The 27,879-nt window shown below is 37.6% G+C and overlaps 1 protein-coding gene across 2 annotated transcripts; it reads right to left on the bottom strand.

The window, feature by feature from the left end:
* Window positions 1-136: 136 nt before the first annotated feature.
* kitlga (kit ligand a) lies at window positions 137-25,849 on the bottom strand. Of its 2 annotated transcripts, none has more exons than XM_066650041.1 (10): window positions 25,547-25,849; window positions 12,420-12,527; window positions 11,434-11,490; window positions 11,178-11,333; window positions 6,838-7,045; window positions 5,518-5,547; window positions 4,895-4,995; window positions 4,567-4,673; window positions 4,122-4,175; window positions 137-2,391 (listed from the first exon to the last, which is right to left on the bottom strand). In XM_066650041.1, exons 1-9 carry the CDS (start codon window positions 25,559-25,561, stop codon window positions 4,145-4,147), a joined length of 813 nt encoding a protein of 270 aa, XP_066506138.1. In that variant the 5' UTR covers window positions 25,562-25,849; the 3' UTR covers window positions 137-2,391; window positions 4,122-4,144. The 2 variants fall into 2 exon arrangements, with proteins under 2 accessions (XP_066506138.1, XP_066506139.1); XM_066650042.1 differs by having other exon boundaries at window positions 137-2,373.
* Window positions 25,850-27,879: the final 2,030 nt, after the last annotated feature.

Here is a 27,879-nt window from a genome sequence, read left to right as displayed (position 1 = left end):
ACACAGGCACTAACATCAAAACTAAGCCATCTTACAGCTTTAACACTAGATAACACTTGACCACATGAGCATATACACTAACATTGCAAAGGTTTTTTTCTTCTTCTTCGTTTTCTACATCAGAAAAGCTGTACTGTTTTTATTTTATTTTTTTTTTCTACATGTATTTCATGTCTGGTGGATAAATAGGTCTCATAACTTGTCTCGCCAAGTCTATTACTGATACAGAGATCAATAAACTGGTTATTTGATATGATTGATCCATTTCTTCAACAGCACTACCCAGAAGTATAGTTTGAAAAAAAAAAAAAAAAGAAAAATGTTCTGAGTCACTGCCATACTGAGTATAAGGCTGTAAACGTTCATAACTGGCAGACTTCAACTACCGCCCACTGTCATCGCCTACACTGACACATTTTGGCTTGAAAGGAAACTTTGCAGCGCAGTTGATCAGGGAGACAAGTTTCTATCAGGATTATCAGAGTGGTAAAACACAAAAGCAGGCCACGGGCCATTTCCATACAGATCATTACAACCAGTTGGAAAATGCCGGATTGTTTTGGGTTAGGAGCTAAAAGACAATGATCTGTTCTGAAATGTATTATTACCTGCCTATACTTACAATTGTTACTACAATAATCAATATGTACAGATTACTTTTGAGCAACAGGAGAAGAGCAGGAGCATGCAGATTATGGATTCATACTCAGAAACAGTAAAGAGTGTTCATAAAATGAATCATATTTTGCCTAAAGCTAATCTGAACTCTGAGAACTAATTGAAATGTCTTCCTTATGCAAGTAGTGCAACACTGTTTTAATTACACTCTAAACTCACAGACCTTTCTGGAATAAATATATGGCTGCACATCCAAAAACAAAGAATAATAATAATTAAAAAAAAAAGTAATGGGGACATCAGTTTACAAAAGGCACAAAAATGATGAAGGTTTTAGCCTAGTCTGACATTCAGGATTATGAAACCTTAAAATACCTAAATGAAGCTGGGATTTATGTAATAATCAAAAGTAATGTAACTACAAAAAGCTTCTTTAAAACAATGCTTATTCTTTCTGGTGTATTCAGTTAAGAGTAATTTAAGAGGTTATACCTTACTCAACATGCAGCGTGGCCATGACATTAGTCCTGTGTCAGTTGTCTGCTGTGGTCTGTGTTCTGTGTCTTTTGCTTGCACCATCTGTTTAGTGCTGTAGTGATGTACATATGTACCCATAAACGTTTAGAAACAGAATGTCAACTCTTTGCTGGTAAACAAAAATGCTCGTTGTCCTGTAAGATTAGCAGCCATTCAATGTTTTCCTTTACTAAATTAGTATAAAACACTGAAAATAGACCCTTATACGTGATACCATGTGAAAGAGATTTGAATCACGGGGGCATGCTGAGCCTACAGATAAATAAAGATGCAGAGGAGAATGCATTTTTTAAAAATGTCACTGATGTCCCTATTGTGAAGAATGATAAGACAGTGAGATGGGATAACTAGCAGTTACAAGGCCCAGGATTAGCTAGGGCTTGGGTTAGCTAGGTGGTTGCAGCATGGGTGCTGTTAAGGATTGTGGCATACAAATGTTTTTTTTTTTTTTTCTCATAAGATCATCTCAGCCACTGTTCATTACCATGCAGGAGCAGCAAATTCTCTTGCCAACAAATTATCAGAAAATAAATAAATTAAGTCCACACCACCAGTTTAGACAATAAAAAAGATACACAATTCAGATGATACAATTGAAGAAGAACTTTACTGATTTAAACTACTCAAGGATGAAGCAGTGTCTCGCTGGATGCCCAAACCAAGAGCGACAGAGCTCTGTGAAAGAGGACGCAGGAGGTAAAAGGGCCAGTGCGACTGGAGGTAGCCATTTCTGTTTTGTTCCCTCCAGCTTATTCAGGAATTCTTCCTCTGCTCTTTTTTAATTTTTTCTTTTTTTCTTTTTTGTTTTGGACTGAAACTCACTAGCTCAGACAGGATCATCTTTTGCAGTCCTTATTTCAGCCCCACATCTCAAGATGGATCCAAAAACAAAAAAAGGCGAAGGATCGCTGTGCACTGCAGTCTTCCATTACAGCCTTTTTTGTGTAGGTTGTGGTGGTCATTAAATCTCCAGGAGGAAAAAGAAGCTTTGTCCGCCATATGAAGATCGTAACACATCTTGATTGTCATTTTCTTCCCCATCAAAGCCTACCCCACCCCTAGCCCCCTCCCGTAGAATAAGGTCCAGTCTCTGTACTTAGAAAGAGTGTCAGAACTTGGTGTGCTGTTCTTTTGCTTTTGAAGCCAGCACATTTCCCTCGCAGCTGAGAGTATAGGAAGAGATGTGTGTGGTTTGCTGTCTTCTCTCCGCTGTACAATCTGTGAAACAGATGGATGCTGTAAAGAGCAAAGACAATGCATGAATTCTTCTGCATGGCCTACAATTTCGTTACCTTTTGGAACCACTTGCCGTTATTCAAGACTCAACATATTCAAGAGTCAAGATGGGGTTTTATGATCAAGTTTTTTTGGAAGAGCAAAAATCTTTTTACAATCCCTATTTCAAAAAAGGTGTTGATGCTGTGTAAATTATAAATCATTGTAAATAATAACATGATGCAATGATGTGTCAATCTCATAGACCAATGTTTTATTCACAATACAACATAGAGCACATTGAAATTGAGGAATTTTACGATCTTATGAAAAAATATTCCCTCGTTGTAAATGTGATGGCAGCAATGCATCTCAAAAAGTTGGGACAGGGCCATATCTACCACTTTGTAGCATCCACTCTTCCTTTTATCAAGTCTGTATATGTCTGGGAAGTGAGGAGATGAATTGCTGGAGTTTTGGGAGAGGAATGTTTTCCCATTCTTGTCTGATGTAGGATTCTAGCTGCTCAAAGTACAGGGTCATCTTTGCTGGATTTTTCATTTCATGATGTGCCAAATGTTTTTCTATTGGAGAAAGGTCTGGCCTGCAGGCGGGCAGTCCAGCACCTGGACTCTTCTTCAGTAAAGCCAGGCTGTTGTGATGGATGCAGTATGTGGTTTAGCATTGACTGAAATATGCAAGGCCTTCACTGAGAAAATGACATGCTCTGGGTGGGAGCAAATGTTGGTCTAAAAATTCTATGTTCAGCATTAATATTGTTTTTACAGATGTGCAAACTGCTCATACCACAGGCAAAATCAACTCCATACCATCACAGATGTAGGGCGTTGAACTGTTCGCTCATAACAAGCTGAATGGTCCTCCTCCCCTTGCATCTGCAGGACACAGTGTCCATATTTTCCAAAAAGAATTCAAAGGCTGTTTTGCCTTTGTCCATTTTAAATGAGCTTTCGTCCAGAAAAGATGGTGGCGTTTCTGGATTGTGTTAACATATGACTTCTTTATATGATACATGTTTAAGTTGTGGATTGCACAGTGAACTGACAAAGATTTCTGGAAGTCTTTTTGAGCCTATGCAGTGATTCAGTACAAAGTCATGCTTGTTTTTAATGCAGTGCTGCCTGATGGCTCGAAGATCACAAGCATATAGTACAAACTGCTGGCCTTGTCCCTTGTGCACAGGGATTTCTCCAGATGCTCTGAATTTTTGATGATATTATGTGCTGCAAATGGTGAGATATTCAAAGTCTTCACAATTTTACACCGCGGATCATTTTCCAGAAATCATATCACAATTGTTAGATGTAGTTTTTCACAGATGGATCTGTCCACCTTTGCTTCTGAGACACTCTAAAATGCTCTTTTTACACCCAGTCATTGCTCTTCCAGCTGTTTATTAGTACCACTTACTCTTCCAGCCCCTGTCCTAGCTTTTTGAGATATGCTGATGCTGAACAAGTTTATAATGAGTTAATGATTTTCATGATATTGTAAATTGTCTCACTTTCAACATCTGATATGTGTTCTATGTTCCATTGTGAGTAAAATATGGGCCTGCAATATGCAAATGATTGATATTTTTTGTTTAACTTGTATTTATTTACATTATACACAGTGTCCCAACCTTTTTGGAATTGGTGCTGTATCTTCAACAAATTGGATTTATTTTATTGAAAATGGTGATTCCAAACTTTTGTATTAGGCTTCCTTCATGGAAAAACATAGCTTACCGGTTGTGATGAAGACAGATGATTTACACATCTCCAAATGTGGTTAATCTGTTCCTGTGCATAGACAAATATAGACCATGTTGAAGGCTAATAACAGTGATTCAAATAAAATCATAATAAAACGCATGCACTACATTAAGCCTTTTAAATATGGTTGTGGGGAAATATTATGACAGTCACTGAGTTGCTATAAAAGTATGGCCTGCTGTTTCATAATAAACTTTTTTTCCAGCATATTGTGAATATGGTGTAGAACATACACTTCAACTGCATGTTTTAATATAAAGAGCATAAGCAGTGCAGTGCAGAATGCTGAATAACAATAATTGTAACCACAGCATCACGCTGTGACTTGTGCCTTGTGACCCTCCCTAATTTATATGCCACTGTGACACAAAGATAGACCACAAAACCTCATAATTAGACTGAAGTGGGTGGTAATTACTTTTCAGAAATGTCATCTACTGGGGGTGCGCAGGCCTCAGCTCCAGGAAACAGTGAAGGGCTTTCTGAACTCCCCTGGACTGGAGGGTCATTTCTTCTGGATTTCACCTGCATGATAAAATAGAGCGAGGACATTTTAAAATATATAATAAAATAAAATTCATAATTATTTCTAAAAGTAAACCCAGTGTAAGCATCCATTAGTTCTTTTATAAACAATATGTACCTTTTGTTCTTGCAGTTTAAGAATATAAGTATGCCAATCTGGGGAATGTGGGAGAAAAAATATGTAGTATTGAATTGCTGGGTTTTGGCAAGAAGTCACACACCTTCCAGATGAGCAGGAACGCCAGCACGATGACTGGTATGAAGAGGAGAGACAAGAGGCTCCTCTCCAGCACCTCTGGCAGAATCCTCTGATTTGTAACCCCTGCAGATAAAGCAGATATGCGTCAGTGTTTGGCTTGCTCACTCCACTAAAGGCTCTCGCCTGTCTCTCCAAATCTTAAAACAGGGGCTTAATCAAGTGGGGCACAGAAACGTGACAGCTAAGTTGACTTTCCTTTAAAAGTCCAAAAGGATTAACCTTGCAGACAACCGGGTAAACAAAGCAAATCTGCAAAGATGCTGCCAAGGGAGCTAAATACCACATTGGCACTCACTTTCCTAAAGGTTATTACTTAGAACGTAAACATATAAAGAACACATAGAGTTGAGCAATTTATAATTTTTATACATATAACGTTTTATTTTTTGTATGTTTTATTATATTCTGGATAGGTTTTCAAAAACTGTGGCCAGATTCTCTAGCGAAAGTGACTTGAGGTTACAGGCTTTGGAAAACTTTCCCACAGTACACTAATTTGTGGTAAAAAAAAATAGAGTAACTGCCAACCACAACAGACTTTAAAAATATTCCTGTGTCTACTCTTAGATTTGTGCAATGACTCACCTTGCTCTGCAGTGTTCTCCCCAAAACTACCTGTAAAAAAAAGAGAGAGAGAGAGAGACCGGGAAAACAAAGGGTGGAGCGTTAATACACTTAGATGAAAACGGCTCATTGTAAGCTGATAAAGAGTCCATCATGGCCCCCTTTTCTTTCTCTCCCACAAAAGATCTGATGTGTCTGCTCTCAGACAGAAAGAGACCTTGCTTGGGAAGATCAGAAGATTGCTCTGTAATCAACACATTGACAATTGTGTGTCGGCTCTTTTATTCTTTTCATGTGGTCCACCAGGGAGCACAGCAAGGTTTTCGAGCTCAGCTGAGCACTGTCATAATGGGGGCTGACAAAACCATGCTGTATTTCATGTTTTGTTCAGCAGGTTTTTTTTGAAAAGGTGCTGTGTGGAACAGTTACTGACACAAATATGCCGACGCAGAAACACAGAGGTAACCAAACACCCCAACAAGTCAAGATGGTAAGTATATACATTTGTTGGTCATGATTTAATATACAACATTGAGTTGTTGGTGCATGGTTCTTTGTAGTAAAGTGTCTGATTCAAACTCCAAATACAGTTATGTTTAACACAATCTGCTTATTGCTATAGCATGCCCCTGGCCAGACCACTTCACATTTTTGCAACTAAAAGTACAGAGCCTGTGACCTATCACCTAGAGAAGATAGAGCGGGTGGAAGTGTATGGAGAGGTAGCAGCACTTAATTAATCTCAGAATACACAAGCATATACTAACAGACATAAACTGACTGATCACAGAAACAACGAACTCCAGCAGGAGGCCGTGAGCATAAAGCTTAAACAACTAGAGTCAACTGGGATGCCCATTTGAGTCACATGACTCAGTCACAGGTATGAGGCATGGCTGAGGGGAGACAGATGGGGAAAGGAAACACAAGGAAAACATGAGACCAAAACAGAACAAACAAAATCTAACATCCTGACATGACCCAAGTGGCCATTTGCAGTGGAGCTTTTTAACATTCCTTTCCACTTTAAACTAACTTGTCAAACACAAACTGCATTAAAACAAGCTTGACTGGAATGTATTAACTGTAACCACTGCAATAGCTCATGTGATAGTATGGTAACTGTAGTGGTCTCTCTTGCCAGGCTGGTCCACCTGGCATCAAAGAAGCTGCTCCATTGTGTTATGAAAAATGTCTTATAATGGATGAATAAAATTTTCCAAAATTACTTGGAATTAAGTTTAATTACATTAATATATTAAATGTAAGAATGTGTATTTGCTTCTCTTATTGAGTACGAGGTTATAAGGAGGTCTTATGCTATCAATTTGCAGGCTTTACCTTTTGAATTATGTTTTGTCAACACCGTTGTTTCTACTGCCATTGTTATTGTTGTTTTTGGTGTCGTGGGACATGGTGGGGGTTCACAGTCTACATTTACTCTTGAAGAATTGGCAGTATTGAAAAAGTCCTCCACAAATTCGAAGTAGGGTTCTGTGAGCCACATCTCCTCTCTGTAGTGGCACTGAAACTCGAGCATGGCATCCTCCTGAGGAAAACAGAGAAACAAACTCTAATTGGTAGCAGGACCAAACTCACTTATGATGTGTATGGGAATGTGTATTCTTTTAGAAATCAGCAGCCTAATAAGCTCCAGAGGAAGAAGAGAAAGAAGCAATCTGAAACTTAAAAAAAACATGAACAAAAACACAGAAAATCTTGTATAAATATCAAATAATAGAAATGCATTAACAGACTAAACCTATAGATCAGAATGTCTAAACTTTGATGGTGGTGACCACCACTCAATATGTCACGAAGATTTTTTGAGAGTGGTTCTACTCAAAATATACAGATGTAAACCAATATATAGCCCACACATATCGGTGTCAGACAACAGTTGTCCTTTGATGCTTAGGTATAAACTCCACACTACTCAAGTTAGTGCAGAATATGCCATATCATATTGCTAAGGCTATGTTAACATCATCAGGCTGAAGTGTCTAAATGTGATTTTTATGACATAGATTTAGTAAAGTAAACATATCCTTAGAAAATTTGGTCCTAGATCCTATACATATTCAATTCATTGGCATGGGACATGAATGTAGATAGTCCGATTGGGATGGGGCGGGACATGTATGGCATGTGAGCGTGTGAACTTGTTGAAATGCGTGTGTCTCACGCTCAATGCATGAGACTTGAGAGCCCTGTACATAATACAGAGCTCCATGGCTTCTGCACCACAATAACACAGTAAACATTAGAAAAGGAGCCATGCAGTTTATAGGCATATTGCTCAATATTTAGGTATAGGAGGACCTACATCAGGCACTACACAGGGTTTAGGAACTCAACTGGGATGAAGCGGCTTAAACGTATGTATGCACATGCATGCTGTTTCAGGGACAGATTTGGGACACATTAGATACAGATATAGGTCACTTACATTTATGAATGTGAACTATCATTCATTTCATTCATTCATTGTCTGTAACTGCTTATCCATTACGGAGTCGCAGTGGGTCCGGAGCCTACCCGGAATCACTGGGCGCAAGGCAGGAACACATCCTGAAGGGGATGCCAATTCTTCACAGGGCGACACACACTCACACATTCACTCACACCTATGGACACTTAAGTCGCCAGTCCACCTAACATGTGTTTTTGGACTGTGGGAGGAATCCAAAGCACCCGGAGAACACACCAAACTCCAACACACCAAAAATAAAATCTGAGATAAAAATAAAAAATAATTGTATTTAATTGATTAATGAAGTCTATAATGTGAACATAGCATACATAAATAGCAGGTGGTGCCAGCTTTCAGCTGAACCAAAACTGCAATGGTGCCTGCACAAAAGTAGATCTCTCAAGTAGTAATCACATAATTGTACATAGTTTTGTTGGTCATCCAAAATCAGGCCAAATTAATTGTAATGTTGGAAATCAGGGTTGTGTTTAATGAGGAATATTTCACATTTTAAGGAATCCATTTCCATAGCCACCATGCTACTTCTGGTAAAATAATTTGGATGAGACATTGAGTAGTAAATAGGCCATCCTTCAAAAGTTACCATGACAATCCCACAAACAAAAGCAAAATGTAGGCAGCATTTAAAAACGCCCACAAGTGCAAGACAAAGAGCACTGTTTAAATAAGATGGAAATGATTTAGAATTCTTGGTATGTGGATGCATCAATCAAAGATTAGTATAAACCATGCAACTAAGGTTTAATGAATGAAAGCTAAAAAGAGCTTATTAGAATTACACAAATGAGATCTTTCTAAACAGCCTTTCAAAAGTTCTCTTTGTTGTCAGACATGTTAGCTATTTTTTGGGCAAAGCATTCTTTCATGATGTGCTTTTTAAAGAAAGCAATTTTCCCGAGGCTTCCACTGAGCTGGACACCAGCCCAGAATTGCAGATGATTCCAATATTGAAAAATAACATGTTGAAAATAGGATGCCCAGATCTACTTTGACTCATATTCAGAACTAAATTATACTTGAAGTCGAAGTTATCTTGGTCTTTGTCAATACAATTTATCAGAAAAAAGATCTTCCACACCCTGTTAGGTAAGCACTCTTAACAGCTCCTGTTCACACCAAAGAATTGCTCAACATTTCTCCCCTCAGCTAGTGCATACCTTCATTTCTTGGATCAACTCATTTGCCTAACCCAGGTGCCCAAACTAAGGTTTGCCATTTTTTCCTCAAGCTATTTTCTCTGCAAAAGCACTCATGAACTCACTCTTTGTCTGGTACATGTACTCGCAAGGACATTTGTATCAGGAAATAAAACTGTCAACAATATAACAGCCTGCACAAGATTTGCTTATTTATGTATAATCCCACTATTTGAATTGCAAACCAATGCTGTCGGAACATGGCTGAATTCTTCATGGGTCATGTAAATGAGACCAAATCCGTTAGTGTGGGTGAAGAGATGGGCCATATGATGATTCTTATTATTTGTACTTGTACATTGACAATAAAGACATTAATGTGATACATTTTGGTGTTAAGAGCACATCACTGATATCATTAATACATTCATTACAATGAAAGCAGAATTCTGTTAAATCCTATCAAATAGGATTTAGAGCAGGAGAGCTGTGAAATACTAAACACCTGAGATTCTGATATTAGTTTTAAAATATCACTGGTGAAAATGTCTTAAAGTATAATAATATGATATTTTTGCCATTTTACCCACCCCAGTTTGCAACTGCTCCTGGGTTAAGAAGATTTTGTGCTAAACCCTAGGTTAGAGATAGTGTGTCAAAGATAGTGGATCAATAGAATGAATGTTATGTGTAAACCATTACTCCTACAAGACATGCCTTGCCGATGTCCTGGAAAGACCTGTCCTCATGTATGAATGCAGGTCATTCACTCCAGCTACAGATAATACCGGCCTCCAGCAAAACATTAAATGTGTAGCTGGTAAATATATGTACGTATCTGCACCTCCTCCAATGCTAACCATTTTGTGGAAATGGTTTTAAGAAAACATGTCATTTGTGTCATTTCAATGTACAATTAGGCAGCATGGTGGTGTAATGTTTAGTAGCACTGTCGCCTCACAGTAAGATGTCTATTGCTGTTCAATTATTGACATTTTTAACATTCTAAAGGAAGCAGAACAAAGTGTAAAATGTATTCAACTGCATATTTTTATTGTTTAATGGTTTTGCATTAAAAATAAAGGAATTAAGGAAGGAAAAAATTGACCGCACAGCACTAGATGGATGTCTGGATGGATGGATGGAAGAAATCTACAATCCCTGTTTCCAGAAAAGTTGGTATGTTTTGTTTAATGCAACAAATCTGTGAGAATACATCCAGTGTTGTCAATAGCCAAGTTAAATGTATTGTGTAAATATAAACAAATTAAGAATTTATTTCCCCTCAGAGGAGTGCATCATATCATCTATGGTACCTTAACAAGTCACACATGCTGTGGGCACTGATGCACACCCATACGATGACAGTTGTTGGCTTTTCACATTTTGATGTCTGGATGTTCCCCTTCGTTTTTGACACAGAGAACACAACATCCAATTTTTTCTCCAAAACAAGCTGAAACCTGGACTACAACCCATGTTTCCACTCTCTTTTGAATTATCTGGGATGAGGTCAGACCCAAACTTGAATATGCAATATGTAATATGCAATTCATTGTGTATTTGATATTTAAGCAAATCAACAAATCACAGATTCTTGTTTTTATTGCATTTTACAAAATCCTTTTCCAGGAATGGGACCCATAACAATAAAATGAACCATAGCAGACTGAACTATGTTATGGTATCATGTAATCCTCTGAGTAGTATGTTAGTTTGGAGCTAACATACTAGCTTAAGGTTAATAACAGTTGAATAAGGAATCTATGAAGGATTTAATATCATACATTTATAATGTTAAATGGTCTAATAAACAGAAAATGGAAAGATATTAACGTAAGGCATAATTTTAATTCATCATTTTGCTGTATCAGATTAGGACACCATATTTTATATGAAATAAAATTCTGATTATTTTTTGTATTGTTACAACCCTACTAAAAATAAAGACGTGAGATTATTATATTCAGAGCTTTCACATGAACTATAATTGATTTGGGGAACATTTATAGTTTACATTATAGCACAGTTATAGTGAAATGACAACTTACCAAGACATGTCCGATATGAAACCGTATCTCACGCACCATTTGGACAAACGTTCCTATATTATCTTTGTTGGAGGAGATGTTCCCAAATTTCTGTGCCAGGAGTTTTAAGCTCTCCTCTAAGTGGAATACGTTTAGCTTCACCCAGCACATTCCACTCTAAGGGAGAAATCATTTTTTATTTAACAAAGCAAACTGAGCCCTCATAAAGCAACAGTAATGCCAGTGGTATTTTTAATAATACAGATTAAATACTTACCACGTTTTTAGGTAAATAATATAGTGTGATCTTGTAATCTTTTGGTATATTCTGCTTCTGATAGAGAGAGACAATAAAAACAATTGTAAAGCTCTTGTCTGTGTTTTTCATACTAAACATCTTTTCTTTCTATCTAAACAGATTTTCGACCATATGGTAGAGAGCAGCATGTGATCTGAGAATTTTAACAGGCACCAAACTTGAAAAAGAAAGTTACTATTAAGAAACCACATATACGCTAACATTTCCCTTAACACAGGCATGTCTTAGTATCCCTGTGAACTGAGATCCAGAAGCATGTTACCAATTAGCAAACAGTTTCCATGTACAACAATGTAAAGAATGGTTGCTGCTAGTGCTATTACACATTTCATTACTTTTCTTGGTATTAGTTGTAAAAATAAGTACACCTAGTTAGAGTAAAGCTTGCTATGAACATCCACACACATTGGCTTCAACTGAAGTGACCCATGGCTACCTTCACTGTGTGCGTGTGATGAATCAATTTAACTTTATAGAGCACATTTTAAAACTACTTTTCATATGTAAGCAAGAGAACTACCAAGAAGAATCTACACTGAAATAATTAAGAGAGTGGTCTCTGATGCTAGTGCCTTATATAAAAGGACAATAAATCTTTTATAATTTTAAAATACAACTGACCTAAATGAATTTTGGCTGAATTGCTTAAATTGAAAAAATGTTCCAGATAAGTCATGATATTCTCAAATTCAGCCTTGTCTTTGTTCCTCACACATTAGTTCCATATCTGTCATGGTAATACGCCTTTGAAACAGTAAGAGCCATACCTTTCACAGTGACGTATGAAAAACATTTGAACTGTCAATCAGAATATGTACTCCTGAGGCACACTCACTAAAGAGCTCCCAGATTGCTTTATGTCTAAAAAACAAGCTTGAACACAGTACAGTTTCCTTGCCATGAGCAGATGTTTGACACTTTAAACTTCAAAATTTAGCACATACCAGCAATGAAATTTTCTTGATGTCATCTGTTATGGGGTTTCCAATTTCACTGGAATAGGCAGCAACTGTGATGTAGAGTAATAAATGGACACAGGTGCGTATCCAAATCTGAAAAACAAAACAAAAATCAGAAGCACTGGACTGCATATGAGGGACAGATGAAATGAGGCTTAATCATCTGCACTGAACTTGAGGACACTATGTAAGACAATGCAATTAACATTTGATTGCTATTTTTTTTTTCAATTTCACATTTGGTGGGATCAGCTAAACCCAACAGACCTTGTGTGCTATTCATGAATACATTTACATTGCAATGTAACTTTAAAATTACTTTATAAGATTATGAACACAGCTGGGTTTGCCTAAACAATATCAACGGTTTTTCTTATCTTGCCTACAGAAGTCTTTTGGTTTGCTAAATCCGAATTTGCCTTCCAGCAGCTTAGACCTAATACACTTCCCCTAGTAATGCTCCTTACAAGTCTATGATCCCAGTGTGTTATGTAACATGGCACAGATATGTTCTTAACCCTGATTAGAAGATCCCACAGAAACTTCATGAGAGCTTAATACAAAAGAAGTGGGCAGAAGGTTATTAGCATTGTGATGGGACACTAAAGCAAAGTCACTAAAGTCTTCATAAAGAAGTAAACCACATTTGTTCACCCCTTGAAGGCACAAAATTGTTTGCACAAAGAAACAATCACCAAAAATTAATAAATTAAATTAAAAAAAATTCTGCCTTCTGCAAAATCAACTATAGTTCTGGCAGGGCCACTGGCCTAGTTACATCACAGGTGTCACTGATTTTATAGAGGCACAGTTAAACAGACAGCAGAAATTACACCAAAATAGCAATACACATTCCAAATTCCTATTTTAACTCTGATACATCGGGTCATATTCAGAGATATTCCATAGCTAGTCCTCTGAAACACAGTGCATGCAGCTGGAAACTTTTACTGTTTGGTTGGGATTCAGTAGCACTTCCCACTTGACTTTCAGCTGGACAAACACTAATTGTCAACAGAACCCTCCAGATTGTGTTCCATGGTCTCTACATCTTGATAGGATTATAGCTAGGCTAAGCTAGGCTAGTCACACTTCTGGTACAGAGCTAAACAAACAAACATACAAATTAGTATGCCAATTCATTGATCAAAAATATAATTATCTCATAAGGAATGTAACATTCCTTTATTTGCCTAATGGATCAGACAGAAAATAATCCAACAGTCCACTGATTTCAAATGACATAGGACGTTTGAATAGTTTTGAACTTCTATTCAGTAATGATTTAATTCTCTTAGTTGAAAGTACTCTGTAAGCTAAAAGTAATAATAATATGTATATTCTCATTTCTTTTGCCAACATATCGCTTTTATGAACCATTTCTGTTCATTTGTGTCAAGATTTGCAGTTGCCGTTAATGTAGGCATATAATTTAGAAATGTTTACATATTTTATGCCTAAAGAGGCAAAAATTCTTTTAATCCAAACAGCCATGGACCCAGCACAACTGGGGCTGTTTTTGTGAAAACTCTGTACTGAAAATGCAATGCTTCAGCCAGAAGGGCAGATCTCTGGGTCCAAAAAACTACATTCCCCTCATGTGAAACTATGCTAAGCTTGTAAAATGGGTTAAAGGTGCTTTTAGTTGTTAATTCAGAGCATTATAGTGCAATGTCAATGAAGCAGCCAAAAACAGATATCTCTTAAGCTTGTTTTACATTTTATCAGCCTGAAATCGAGCAAATATGCAGTAGGCACATTCTTAAGGCTGTACTTTGGTATTCTGTCGCTTTCTAAGGCAATTTAAATATTGCTGTGTGCTAGCAAATACTGGAAACAAATCTTGGCTGTGATACAGATAATGTCAGAGTGAGGAACTTCAACAGTGACTAAAAACATGAATGATATCTATATTTATAATGTAGGCTCATATTAAAACAATACAACAGACTTGGGCGCAGTGAATGCTAGTTTAAAACAACAATAGCTGTTCACTTATATATTGTTTCATATTTACTGCACTGAGTGTAAAATCATCTTGTATCCAACACAGAGAACAGGTTTAACCTGACAGCCGGTACTTGATTTTTGTGTTCAGTGCGTGAGAACACAAAAGGCTAGGTTTGAGAGACAGATTCTCAAATATTATTTTTTGTCATAATCCATCTGGAAATAAACAAAATCACATCCGTCATGGAAGGGTTAGCAAAGACAAGAGGGACAATAAGATTCTTGCTGTGCGTAGGTGTCGTTGCATGTCGAGGTAAAAGTGTTTCTAGGTAAAAGAATTACTTAAATTTCCAGGTATTTTTTATACTGAAGTACAAAATCAGCCTATAAAATAACACACATTTTCCAAGTGTATCATATATGCAATTCATAAATTGCCTCAATAAACCAATGTTATGTCATTGCTCTTCACTTAGATAAAAATATCTACAGTGTAACAGATTATTTCACAGTGTGTTTATTGGTTTAATACATCGTTTTATTTTAACAGGGAGAAAGCAACGGGTTTCTTTGCAGTGGGGCCATGCATATATTATACAAACAGGTATAGAAATAACACAAAACCACAGACACATATACAGCAGCACAGGCAGGGATAATCATGGACAATGCTGTCAATTTCAGAGAACAATGCAATTTAGCTCTATTGAGAAACATGTTCCAGACTAAATGTCTGATGGACATCTGAATAAGATGCATTAAACATGTTTTTTTCCCCATACAGAATCCTGTGGTGGGCAATAGTATTATGACCATACAGTAAACCTACATGTGAGGGAAACAACATGTTCTTAAAAGCCAAGAGAGCTGTAATTTAAGTGAGTAATTCCAGCAAAAGCAGTGTAAATGACACACAGGTGAGGCTATAAAGTCTGCACAGAAGATAGGGCCAGTTTGAACATAAACCACTATAATGTCTGAGGAAGGGGTCATGCCTAACAAAGTGCAGTGAGTGCAGTCTTGCAAACAGATTTACTGAAATAAAGAATAAAAATGTGATTGTATGGACACATAAATGTCGACACAATCTGTGAATAAATAACCTGTGGTAGGCAATATCAGCATCTGGTACTTTACTGGGACTCTTCAGTTCATTAAAAATAGCGACCTGGTTAACCCCTGCTACGCAATAAACTATAAAGTTGTCATACATTAATGAATGAAGGAATTAAAAAGGGAACAGAACAGAGAAAGGAAAAAGACACTTGCTCTGTATAAGAAACAGATGCTAGCTTGACGAATGGGTGAACATTACAAAACCTATGATCAGTGACTTCTTATATGTTCCCTGATCTGAGACCAGCAATGACCCACTGCACCCATCTGCTATGGATCTGGGCAGTGATTTTCAATCTGGCATGCAAGCTCCTGAGGGACTATATGTGGAGGTCTCTGCACACATTTCTCTGAGTTTTGCGCTCAGTACGACTCAATGCAGAAGAAAATTAATGACAGAGGAACAATACAGCATAAATCTATGGCCCTGTTGGTGGAGTGGTGGAGAACCAGGATTGCCATCACAGTATATCAGACAGATTTTAGTGGGAGCATATTTGGGAAAGTGAGAACGAGTCTAACAGACTTTTTGGGGATGAACACAGAACCCGTGTTTGTCACCCGGCTGACTGCCGGAAAAGTTCAATTTCAGTTTTCCTGGAATTATTAACAGCCATAAATCGACCAAAGCCGAACACTTAAACACATGCACTGACAGGGTCAAGCAGACAAGACGAAAGGCCCACAGGAGGGGAGAGCCAAGAGCGCAAAGTAGAAAAAGGGCACAGGGCCCCATTTGTTTTACTGGATTACAACATCACTGTAAAGATGAATATCAAACGTGTTAGGTATGTGATTAGTATCTACTGTATATCTCATAGACACAGTCAGCCTTTCCCCAGAAAAATAACATAACATTTCCCCTTCTCTGAATAACATGACACTTCGTTTTGGAGTATCATTCATATGAGGGAAACCTCAGTGACATATATTTCAGCATTGACACAAGACTGAAGAAGCAGCACTGAAACAAGATGTGTTGGTCAAAAGATAAAAGTAATGATGTACATGAGAGAAATTAACACAGTGGTGTAGAAAAAAAATTGCTTTTAGAAGAAAACAGAAATTCCAGTTTTTGTTTTCCTTTCCTCAAGTCTTCAAACTCACAACAAAGACCTGGAGCCACAGTGCTATCTCAGGCTAAGTAACTGAACAGAAGCTAAATGTGATGTGGCCAGAGATAACATAGAAAAGACAAAGTTTCACTTTCTGTCCCTTTGTCCATCTGTAAGATGATGTTCAGCAGTAACCCTGTGAGCTCTCCAAACAGATAAATGCCTGATTCACACACAGCAGACATTTTGATCGTCAGGGATAATTAACTTAGCAAGCTCTCCAGACACAGTGCTGGATTCATAGTGAACAATGCGCCATTCACTTCGTAATCTCATTGACAAAAACAGAGCCAAGCATAATGCTAATGCCAAAGATCAGCCTGTGTTCCATTTGTCTTACAAGGGAACAGTTTCTTTTAATGTTTGGACAGCTATTACTTTGAAGGGACATTAAGTTGTAAATCACTCCTCAGTGGCAACAACAACAACAACCGCAGCATCTATGATTCATCTATGTTTTAGTGGTGTGCAGCGACAACCCGGTCTCACACCTATTCGTGATATAGTCACATATATAGGGGACTGCAATTCGTGACATAGTCGCATATTTTCGACATTTTATGCGACGATATCATGATCATAAGTGTATGGGTAATTACCATAGAAACACTATGCGACAGTAACACGAAAACTCTTCCTCATTACAGGCGTCATTACTCATAACATAGAAAAAGGCATAATGCGAATTACACATCATAGGTTCTTATTCCAAAGGCATAAATTATTTTATTATAATATTTCTCCTAAGCAATGTTTATTATTGGTTTCCTACTTTAGCTTTAGGTCTAACAAGAACATTTCTTTCACTTAATGTCATTTTGACTAGTTTTCAAAAGGTTAATATTGAAAAGGACAGTTCTCTAGCCATTATTTGCTTCAATACTTTAGCAAATAATGAATTAGTGACATTATATTTTCCGTAAATTAAAATAAGACCATGGTATTAACGCATGGTAATGACGCCTGTAATGAAGAGGAGTTTTCGTGTTACTGTCGCAAAACACGGGGCACGAATATGACGGTTTCTATGGTAATTGCCCATTCACTTATGATCGTGATATTGTCGCATAAAATGTTGAAGATATCACGAATTGCAGTCCCCTGTATATGTGACTATATCACAAATAGGTGTGAGACCGGATTGGCAGCGAGGCTCTGTTAACTCAATGGGCTTCATGATCCTAGCCAACAGTGGCTTTAAAGACTGCCGTTAATGGAAAATTTCCCAAGGGAACTATGCTCATGATGTTGCAAATGTTCTGATTTTAGTGTAACTTTTATAACCTACTAAACAGAAGCACCTGGAGGAAAACCATGTAGACATGGGAGAACACACCAAACTCTTCACAGACAGTCACTCAAAGCGGGACTTGAACCCACAACCTCCAGGTTCTTAGAGCTGTGTGACTGTGACACTACCTGCTGTGCCACACTGCCGCCTAGTTCTATTATGTACAAATATTAACACAAGGCACATTTTTGTAACAACTACTTCTTTTGGCTGTATAGACAAATGTATGGAATCAGGACAACACTGAATCTTATACAATACTCATTTGCATGAATCACAAATCCCCTCTACGCTAGCAGAGACGGACTATGTGTTAATGTGTTAACTGAAGTTGTTGCATTCTTTTAAATATCAGTGTGAAACGCTTATATGTTTTTCTCTTAAAAGTCAGCATTTCTCTTTTGTGATTGGTATGATGGTGTGTTGACAGCAGAGTGGCAGATTGCCAAGTTAGATTTCATCCCAGTCAGAGTTCTTTAATATGATCCTGGCTAACAATAACCTCTATTTAATATCTAGATATATTTAGTTAATTCCACACACAGATGTGTAAGCAGGACTCAGTGGGGGTCAATTGGCATGGAAGAATCTGAGAGTGAAAAAACAACCAAGCTTAATCGAACCATGAGGCTATAGCAGCAGAAGTGCAAACATCATCAGTGTCCGGAAACCTAGCATAATCATTACAACCTCAGAGATGTAGACAGAGACTTGCATCCACTCAAAAAGTGCCCAAATCAAATTTGCTTCTGCAAATTGCACTCTCTGTCTATTGCCATTCAGGTGCACTTAAAGGGCCTCCTACTAACTCAATAAACACTGCAAAAAATGATAGTATCGCATGTCATGTGGACACATGCTTTCACAAATGCCCACAAAAAAAGCACTGCAAACATGCAGCTTTCTCTAGATCGCTGTCTCAATAGATGTAAACATGATTTCCAGTGTTATATCTGTCCAGATGTAAATAAAGGGCAGTTAAAGATTCAAACATTAACGTTTTCTGGGGCACTTTCAAATGTGTGGTCACAGCGTGAGAGGAACGCTTAAATGAAATCAAGCAATAAGGAATCAAGCCGTGAAGGAACTCAACGTGGAATAGAAGAATGTGTAATTTTTTTTACTGACATGTGGAACGACTCACAAAGAAAAGACACAAAAGAAAACATCAAACTGACTTGGTGTATGAAAAACAACTGCTGTAGTGAATTACAACAAGCTGGGGTAGTTACAATGGTGACTAGGGAGTAATTTTAACACAAAGCATTCGAGTAAACTCCCCACCAGCTCTTGACTATACTGTGTATATATATGTTTGCTTAATGTGTTTTTTCCATGTTTCAGTGGCTATAAATGAATAAACTCAACTGGAAAAGACACACAGGTATCTAAGTTTACTCTAATGGTATATCGAAGAGGTGCCTTGGTAGTGCATACATAAAACATTTGACTGATTAAATTTAACGATGTCAACTTAAATAAGACCTTTCACAAAATGTCTTACTCTGTTGACACAACTGAATTTTGCAGTGTACCCTTTCAAATTGTTATTACACCTTAATAACCTTTTTCCTCATCATGCCAAAATTAATTGTGTAAGTGGCATTAAAGCCTGAGAGATGAATCACATTCTCAAAAGATCTTGAAGGACGTTTAGGTTTTGTTTCAAAAGAACAAAAGAAAGAAAAGTACTCATTTGTTCCTAATCTATCAACTGGAGAAGCCAACAGGCCACCTGAGTCTAATGAAACCTGATCTGGCTACTAGATTGCTTATTTAGAGGGACACTATGACCGGGTGGGGCATCAACAATTGCTTAATGCATTTGCTTCATCTGGAAGGAGAAGGCTGATCCATTGCCATGATACTGAGAAGTAAATAGTTGCACATGGCAGTCCATCAAAGCTCTGAGGCACTTAAGTTGCATGGAATTTATATTATGGGAGAAAAAGGAGAAAACTTATAAAACTTATAATATCGAAAAGTGGCAAGCGTTGAAGGTTTTCACCAGCAGCAGAATGTGCCAGGCAATCTGGCCGTTAGATATGTTTGGATATCTACAGGAAACTTGACTCCAATTGTAAACACAAAACAACATCATACTAGATTTATAATGCAAGAGCATGGGTAAAAACAAGATGTTAGAAGCAGTTTCTTAGTAGCTAATAAGGAACAGGTGTTAAAATGAGGCTATTCAGTCCTTCCAGGCTGCTGTGTGGCCACACACAGAAGTCTTGCTCACTTAGACAACAGAAAAGAGCAACAAACAAAAAGTATTAAATTTGTGCTATCAATCAGTAATGATGAGGAAAGCCTGTGAAATCTGAGAAGTGTGAGAATGAATTCAGTGGATCAGTGGAACTGAGCCAGCAGTCAACTTTAAATAATGTAAATATCTTAATGCCATCACTAACACAGATACTATAGTTCCTGCTATGTGCCATGATGTGCTATAGGGTTCAGTCACACTGATGTAAGTTTATCGCCACCTCTACTACTCCTACCCCTATTCTATTCTATTCTATTCTATTCTATTCTATTCTATTCTAATACAAAAAAGATAACTAGCCTTTGTTCAAAATAGCAATTGTAATATAATTTTTTAAGAAGTAGAATGCAAAATGTGAGTTCAACTATCCCTTATCTACAAAACCAGAAGATGTCAAATGGCTGTTTGCTTTATGAATAAACTGAGTTTCTATTTTGCTAATAAAGGTTAGTTTCCCAGACAAAGATTAATCTAAGCCTTAATCAGCATCACCTTTGGCCTTGTGGTTTAGATCAGGACCTAGGGCAGGATATGGCGTTAAAGAAGACCCACCTCATATAGGACCTATATATTTGCAGATATCTGATTTTTGAAATTTTATTGTATTTCTGTACAACATAACCATTCTATAATCACTGCCACCAAGACCTCTTGAAATCAGTGGAAATAATGGCTACATGTAGGGTCAAACATGGGTGGGGCTTTTGCTCTCAGAGTTTGACGCTATTACTCATAGCAGAAACTAAACATCATTCAAGTTAACGTATAAGCCTGCACAATGAGCTTTTCCTGTTTGGTCTGTGCTCATTTGGTCACTATCAGGTTTGTGGCATTGTGACCAATTTAGCATTGGAGCTGCACTTTAGAAACAATTACAGGAACTACAGGAAAGATTATAAGGTGAAAAATAAATGTAAAAATGTTTAAAATAGTTAATCACAGATCTTTGTTTTTCTTGTTTGGTCCTAGACATGGGCCTATAGATTTCATTAAGTCTGCTTATAATCATCAAACTAATTTCTTTTCTGCAAATACTCTGACAAGATAAGCCAAATGTCTTCATAAAACTCTATATAAGTTAATCACACATCAATCAGAGTGCCCACTATTTTCTCTGTAAATGAATCTTAGGAAATTTCACTAGAAAATGATAAAAATGATTTTCAATAAACTCAAAGATTTTTCTGAATAATGATTATATGATTTACTCCTGGCAAAAATGGCTGTAGAAAATTAGAAAAAAAAACCAAGCTGAATCCATACTGATTGAAAAATCCACATTTAAGTGTGTTTGCCTTGTGCCCAACGACTCTGTGTAGGTGTCAGATCCACCGGGACCCTGATGCGGATGAAGCAGTACAGAGAATGACAAAAGATGATGAGTGAATGCGATGAATAACTGCAAACCATGCAATGATCACTATATGTAGGATCAACAACTCACTCTAATCCTTATAGCTTTCCATCACCAAGATTCACTATCTGATGGTTCTCTGCCAAGCTTAACAACTACTCATTTTGAGTGACCTGATTCTGAAGAATGATTGTCCAGATTGGAATGTCCCTTCCTGTCTGACGCCTGACCACTTTTAACCATGAAGCTACACCTACATTCCTGTCTACCATCCAGAAAAACTCCTATGATTTGCGGGTAACCACTCACCTGCCATGGAGCCTTCTGCATGTACTAGTGTTTCACCTTCACAGCCACCCACTGATTGCAAGACTGCCTTTAATTTGCCCTGACTCAAACTGCTTGTTCTTCAGTTGTCTCACACTGTACTTCCTTAACACAACCCTTAACATACTCTTTACCTGACATTATAGACTACTGTACACTCATTATATCACACGTTATAACATGAGATTATAGACAAATATACACATTATAACTCTGTAATTCACACAGCTTTTTGTTCATATGCCACTCTTTATTTATTGGTATGTTCCATTCTCATGAGCAGAAAATTGATATTCTTTCAATTCAATCATCTCAATATTCTGTATGTTCTCTATGCCCCGATTAAAGAGCCCTTGATGCACCCACTTTTAAGGGTGTATATTTAAACTATATGACATTTACAATTAAAAGTATATCTAATTTCTAAACATGGAAAAGGGCAGATGTTTACATGGCTCAGAAATGTTAGATCAGTGTCACATAAAGAGGAAATCGCGTGATCACAAAACTCTTGTGATTATGGCCCACAGTACACAGTCGCTTGCTTTAGGAATTTGGAAGTGATTCATATCTCTGTTTTAGAGTGTACTGATGCATTTTAAATGTCTGAGTCTCTTTCAATCCTTCAGTGCATTGCCTGTGGTCACAAGAATGTTTTGCTTCATGTTAGTTATGTCAGATAAGCCTGAGTGGTATAAAAGCATTAAGCATTTATTAATAGCTTAATAATTTGGAATCTCTTAATAAAATCCATCAAGGTTTGTTATTAGGTGTCAAGGAACTAACCTTTACAATTATTTTCCCTAAAAGCACAGAAGCACTAAGTGCAGACAGTTTAATTTACATTAGACATTGGGTCAATGATTAACATCAATAACTAAAAGGTTATTATTGATAGCAGGCTCTGCATTAAAACAAGCATTTTTTTTCCTGAATATACAGCAAATTCACCAGTGTTAGGTCAACACTACTTTAACACTATTCAACATTAGTGTTGATTTAAAACTCGTGAACTTTCAGAGCATAATGCGTCCTGTGTATTGGCCTGCAGACAACACTGGGTTGGGCACTGGCTTTCGTGAACTTTGCACTTTTCTCACCTGGAGTCCATGCTGAGATTTACTTTCAGCTATCTCAGTTCTTTTAAAATAAAAAAGTCCACCAATATACAATAAGTGACTGTCTCTGGAAAGAGTAGTTAATCAAATTCACAAGTCAGTGTAACTTTACATCAGTAGATTAACATCAGCTGCATGGATTTCCAGGGGATTTACAGCTGGGAAATCATGGATAGTTATATTTCTAAGTTTGTCATTTATGTTCAGGCAATATTGGATTAGGAGGTGTGTTTTCCAGGCTCAAGGATCTCCAGACAACAACTCAAACTCCACAACCTAGTAAATCTTCAGCCATCTCAATATTAACGCTCCGTAGCTCCTTTCATCACAGTACAGCAGTGAGAGAAAATTAACAGAAGCTTAACAGCCAATAAAACCGCAGACTCTGGAAATTTGAACCCTTAATACTGAGTGGGCTTTGGGCACCATATCGATCTATCATACTAGGTGTTTGTGACTCTCAATCTGACGCATAGTAATAACCGTACACAGTGAGCCAGGCACACACACACAAACACACAGACACCGACTGCTCTAACACAGCTCTGTAGTCTAAATAATATTCTTCAAAATAAGGTGAATTTGTCCATCTCAAACTATTGCCTAGGGCAGTTCAAGTGATTATATTTGTAATTGAATAATCTACAAATTATTTTTTATAATTAATTTATAACCCATGACAAATTTGAAAAAGTCCTAAGGATTAAAATGGACTATAACAAAACATGCACAGAGAATTAAACATAACAGCAGGCGATCTGTCAGCAAACAGAAGCTGCTGTGCATTTCTCTTGCTACTAATTGTATTCCTATTACAGTAATCTGGTGATTATTTTAACAATTAATCAAGTATTTAATTTTTTTTAAACGTCAAACATACCCTACACAGACAATTTAAACATCACCACGTAAACTTCCAACTAAACAAATCTACTGTTTATAGCTGTCAATACTGATAATAAAAGTGCAGCTGTAAGGAATCTATACATAATTGTATGTTATCACTAATCAGAGACTTTAAAATGCTGAACACTTAAAATAAATGTAGCTTAGTTATAGATTCCTTTTTTGTTATTATTACATCAAGTTTAGTCACGTAATTGTGGCAGCCAGTGACAGGTAGCCTCAGGCTGATGCTGGCAGGAGCAGACAGAGTAAAAATGATTTGGGGAGATAAAAGTATTCTCAAAACCTAACAGTAACCTTTCTCAATCTCCTGAAGACAAGTGCTCTGCTGCTAAGCCCCCCTACCCCCACCCAACTCTGAACAATGTTCTCAAAAATCAAGTGGATAACAATAATGCTCATCTGAGAATTATTCTGCTAATGTATTTATTTATTGATTTATTCACGACTTTGCCTGTGATTTGCCGCAGGCTTGCTGTACAAGGACGTCAGTGACCAGATGCAAATGCATGCATCTCTGTATTCAATGAGGAAAATATTTTCCACCAAGCTCCAACACAAACAATCCCATAAAATACCTACTCAGATTGGCTGGGGGCAGGCAAATAAAAGGCAGAACGAGCAGCAACGAAGCAGTCATAATACACATCTGACCAGCGACAGCCTGAATTAGGCAGTCAAACATGAAGCCTATAGAGCCATAATGTTGGATGTAAAAGAGAAAACAATCAGTAATCATAACTGCACATATACACTGAATAAATAAACTGGGGCATTGTGTCTTTGTACCAAAATATCAGGAAATTTTCTTTAGGTTTTAGGACATACTTTTGCCATGTCACACACCCATATTTGCAGTAGGCAAATTATTATTTGTATACTGTGTGGCAGCATACGGACCAAACTCGGGCATTACAAACAAGATCTATAGGCTGTTAAAGTGAATCATGACTTTCACATGACCCAAGCATCATCAGAACACTGCAGGCTAATACTCGACCCTGTCCCGGCAGTGGTTCACCAAAATGCCCTAGTGCATATCCTAATCTCAGGATAGTGGCAGCAGGACTGGTCCAAAGCCTAACCCTGGGGTGCACAGCTCTTTTGCAACATTTTACCCACAGTGTAGGCTCCCACACAAACAGTTGAGGCAAAAGTGTGAACACCCTCTGTCACATTACATGTTTTGTTGACTTTCTAAGGGAGGAGGTACAGAACATCTACAAGGAATACAACTCCAGCCATTTTAATGCATATTTATAGTGGAAAGAAAAAGTTACTTCACCTACATGTTATAAACTCCTCATGAGACACCAGTACAAACGTGCAATAATATCTGCAGACATGCCTCGTATCTAGAGGCAGTGTTAACTTTTTCCACACTTAGAAAATCAGCAAAATGTGTTACTTGGCCAGACTTTTGCTTGACCGTTTAAATAAATGGTTCAATCATCCGGATAAATCTAAACCTAGTGGAAAACAGCGGCTTAAATTCCAAATCGCCTTTGCTTCCAGAGAAACACAAACTGCTGCAGAGCTCCGTTTCTTTTCAGCGCAAACCCATGCAGATAGAGATGATAGGTTCGGAGCTCACCAAACGCACGTGGCTGCACAGAAAACAGCTGCAAGAAAATAAAAACACAGAAAAAGCAAGATCCCAACTCACTTTTGACTTCTTCATAGGGAATGAGAGGATTAACTCCAGTGTCAACGAAACCCTATTTTATTTTACTTCTGCGGGCAAGAAAGGGGTTCTCTTCATCCCGTTTGCGCATATCCAAACTCATCCTCAAACAGAATCCAAAGGGGAGCGGATGGTGAGGCGCTCGCGGCGGGGAGCGTGCTGCGGGCTGGTGGGATTATTATCCAGACACCCGCTTCATAACGCGCGCGTTCAGAGCACACGGCGACGCGAGGAGTGTGTGAGACAGCGAGAGCGTGAGTGTGTGTGCGCGCGTGTTGTTTGCCCCTTGAGCCAAACCCTTTTTATCTGCGTGACTTTAAACCGCCCGCCCCCGCCCACACTGCTGCTGCCGAGCAGCGGTGCGCTGTAAACACACCCTTATTCAGACAAGATCCGCCCCAAGACTGTTTCAATTGGTTGTGAAACATGCGGATCCTTCGATATTATTGGCTAAGAGTTCGTGGTCGTCGGTAGGAGGGCGGGGTTACAGAAGAACGGCTGCCAATGGCAGCACTGGTTTGTGCTAGAAGTCAGTAACTATCTATTTACCAGTCAGCCGTAACATTAAAATTACCCCATTGTTTCTACATTCATTGTCCATTTTATCAGCTCTACGGATCATGTAGTTACATGTTGTTATTCTACAAACCGCAGATTCTAGTCCATCTGCAACCACTGTTAATATATATATATAAGTATGCCTACTTAAATATATATATATATATATATATTTTTTTTTTGCACATAACTACAGCCTTGAAAAGAGCTTCTAAATATCTGAAATACAAGGCAGAAAGAAGAAGTATATAACAAAACAAAAAGAAAGCAAAGAAAAAAGCAAAAATGGGACACATAACAGGAACAACATGGTCTCTTTGCTTGTCCACAGACCAGCACCAAAGTGCCAAAAAAAAGAGCCAAAGGCAGAAAAAAGCATCTGTCTTTAATGTGGATGTATTTCTCACAGTGGGCTTTGTCATTATGTGGTTTACTTTTTTAATAAATAGGGAATTCAAGCATGATTTTCTAATGACATTCTCAGTTCAGGCATTTGATGGATTTACAATTGCTTGTGAAAAAGATCCTTAATCACTAGTCTGTTAGAAATTCAGCAGGAAGTGTCAGGAGAGAGCAGGAGTGTTCAAATTCCACGTTTTAATTACATACATGCAGAGGATTATGGAGGGGCACAGCTGATCGTCTGTCTCTCACCAGTCCAAAGAACACATCATTTAAATGATTTACATAAAGGTACTGGAGGTCAGGGCAGAAGGAAGGAAGAAGGGTTGACATTTATAGTGTATGAGAAAAAAGGTGGGGCAAATGGTGACAAGGTCATCAAAGAGGAACCAGGCAGGTGATAAAACAAAGAAGCACTAAGATCTTAAAGCATTTCAATGAAAAAAAAGAGCCAAAAATAAAGTCACTAGCCACTCACTCTGTTCTGTTCTCTGGTTTTCTCTGGTCCCTCTATTCTGGGACTGTAATGTTGATTTGTGTGAAAATGTTGTTTTATATTAATTTGTTTTAATTATTTAAGATATTTAACATTTTCTGTACTCCAATTCCAATGTCAGATTATTCTTAATAATTAGCTTTTTTGAAAAATGTTCTTTGCTCTTTAAAGGGCAATATTATGCTGTAATTTTGTCATTATATCAGTTGCATAAATTGGTCTAAAATTGCAATATTTTTAATTGAAATGAATTCTGGGATAATACCACAAATATGAATATTGTGACAGGCCTATACACAGGATTACTCATTGCTCAGTAATGTTATGGTGTACACAACAGTGAGTTATGTGTTTTCTTTTTCAGCCATGCTGCATCGTGATTGTACTATTACTGAGTACTGGGGGATTGCAGTAATGCACTTGATATATTTTGCTGTGTTTTTAGAGTTACTTAAAGAGGCCATTTTGAAAACAGACAATTTAGCATTTCTTAGGCAAAATATAAAGATAATTTTTGTTAGGTAGTGAAATAACCATTCCCATGGGACTGAGTGGAAGGACAGGAAACTGGGTCCACCAATCAAGGATCACTCCAAACTCCAAAATTATTTTCACCCCAAGCGCTTGAATTTATTTTATTTACTCCACACACACAAATAACAAAAGAAAAATAAGTTAAAAGGATCATACAAAAAGAAAACAATAGGCCTATTTTCTTAGAGTACCACACACTGACTTCACAGCAATCAGTAAACTAAGGTTTGCCTAGCCCTCTAGGATAGCTCTTTTCAGCTCTCCCTAATGACTCTCCTTCTCTCCATTTTATAGGTTTTGGTCCTACCCCCTAATTAACTTGAGC

This window comes from Hoplias malabaricus, chromosome 17 (genome assembly GCF_029633855.1).
Source record: "Hoplias malabaricus isolate fHopMal1 chromosome 17, fHopMal1.hap1, whole genome shotgun sequence".
Taxonomy (NCBI): Eukaryota; Metazoa; Chordata; class Actinopteri; order Characiformes; family Erythrinidae; genus Hoplias; species Hoplias malabaricus.
This window is presented reverse-complemented; position numbering and strand designations above follow the sequence as displayed.

What these genes read in the sequence shown, in the direction of transcription:
- kitlga (XM_066650041.1), bottom strand. An exon ending in TTCATATCGGACATGTCTTG is followed by an intron (nt 7,046 to 11,177) that starts GTAAGTTGTCAT and finishes TGTTTTCCTCAG; the next exon opens with GAGGATGCCATGCTCGAGTT. An exon ending in GTAGATGACATTTCTGAAAA is followed by an intron (nt 4,176 to 4,566) that starts GTAATTACCACC and finishes GTCTATGCACAG; the next exon opens with GAACAGATTAACCACATTTG.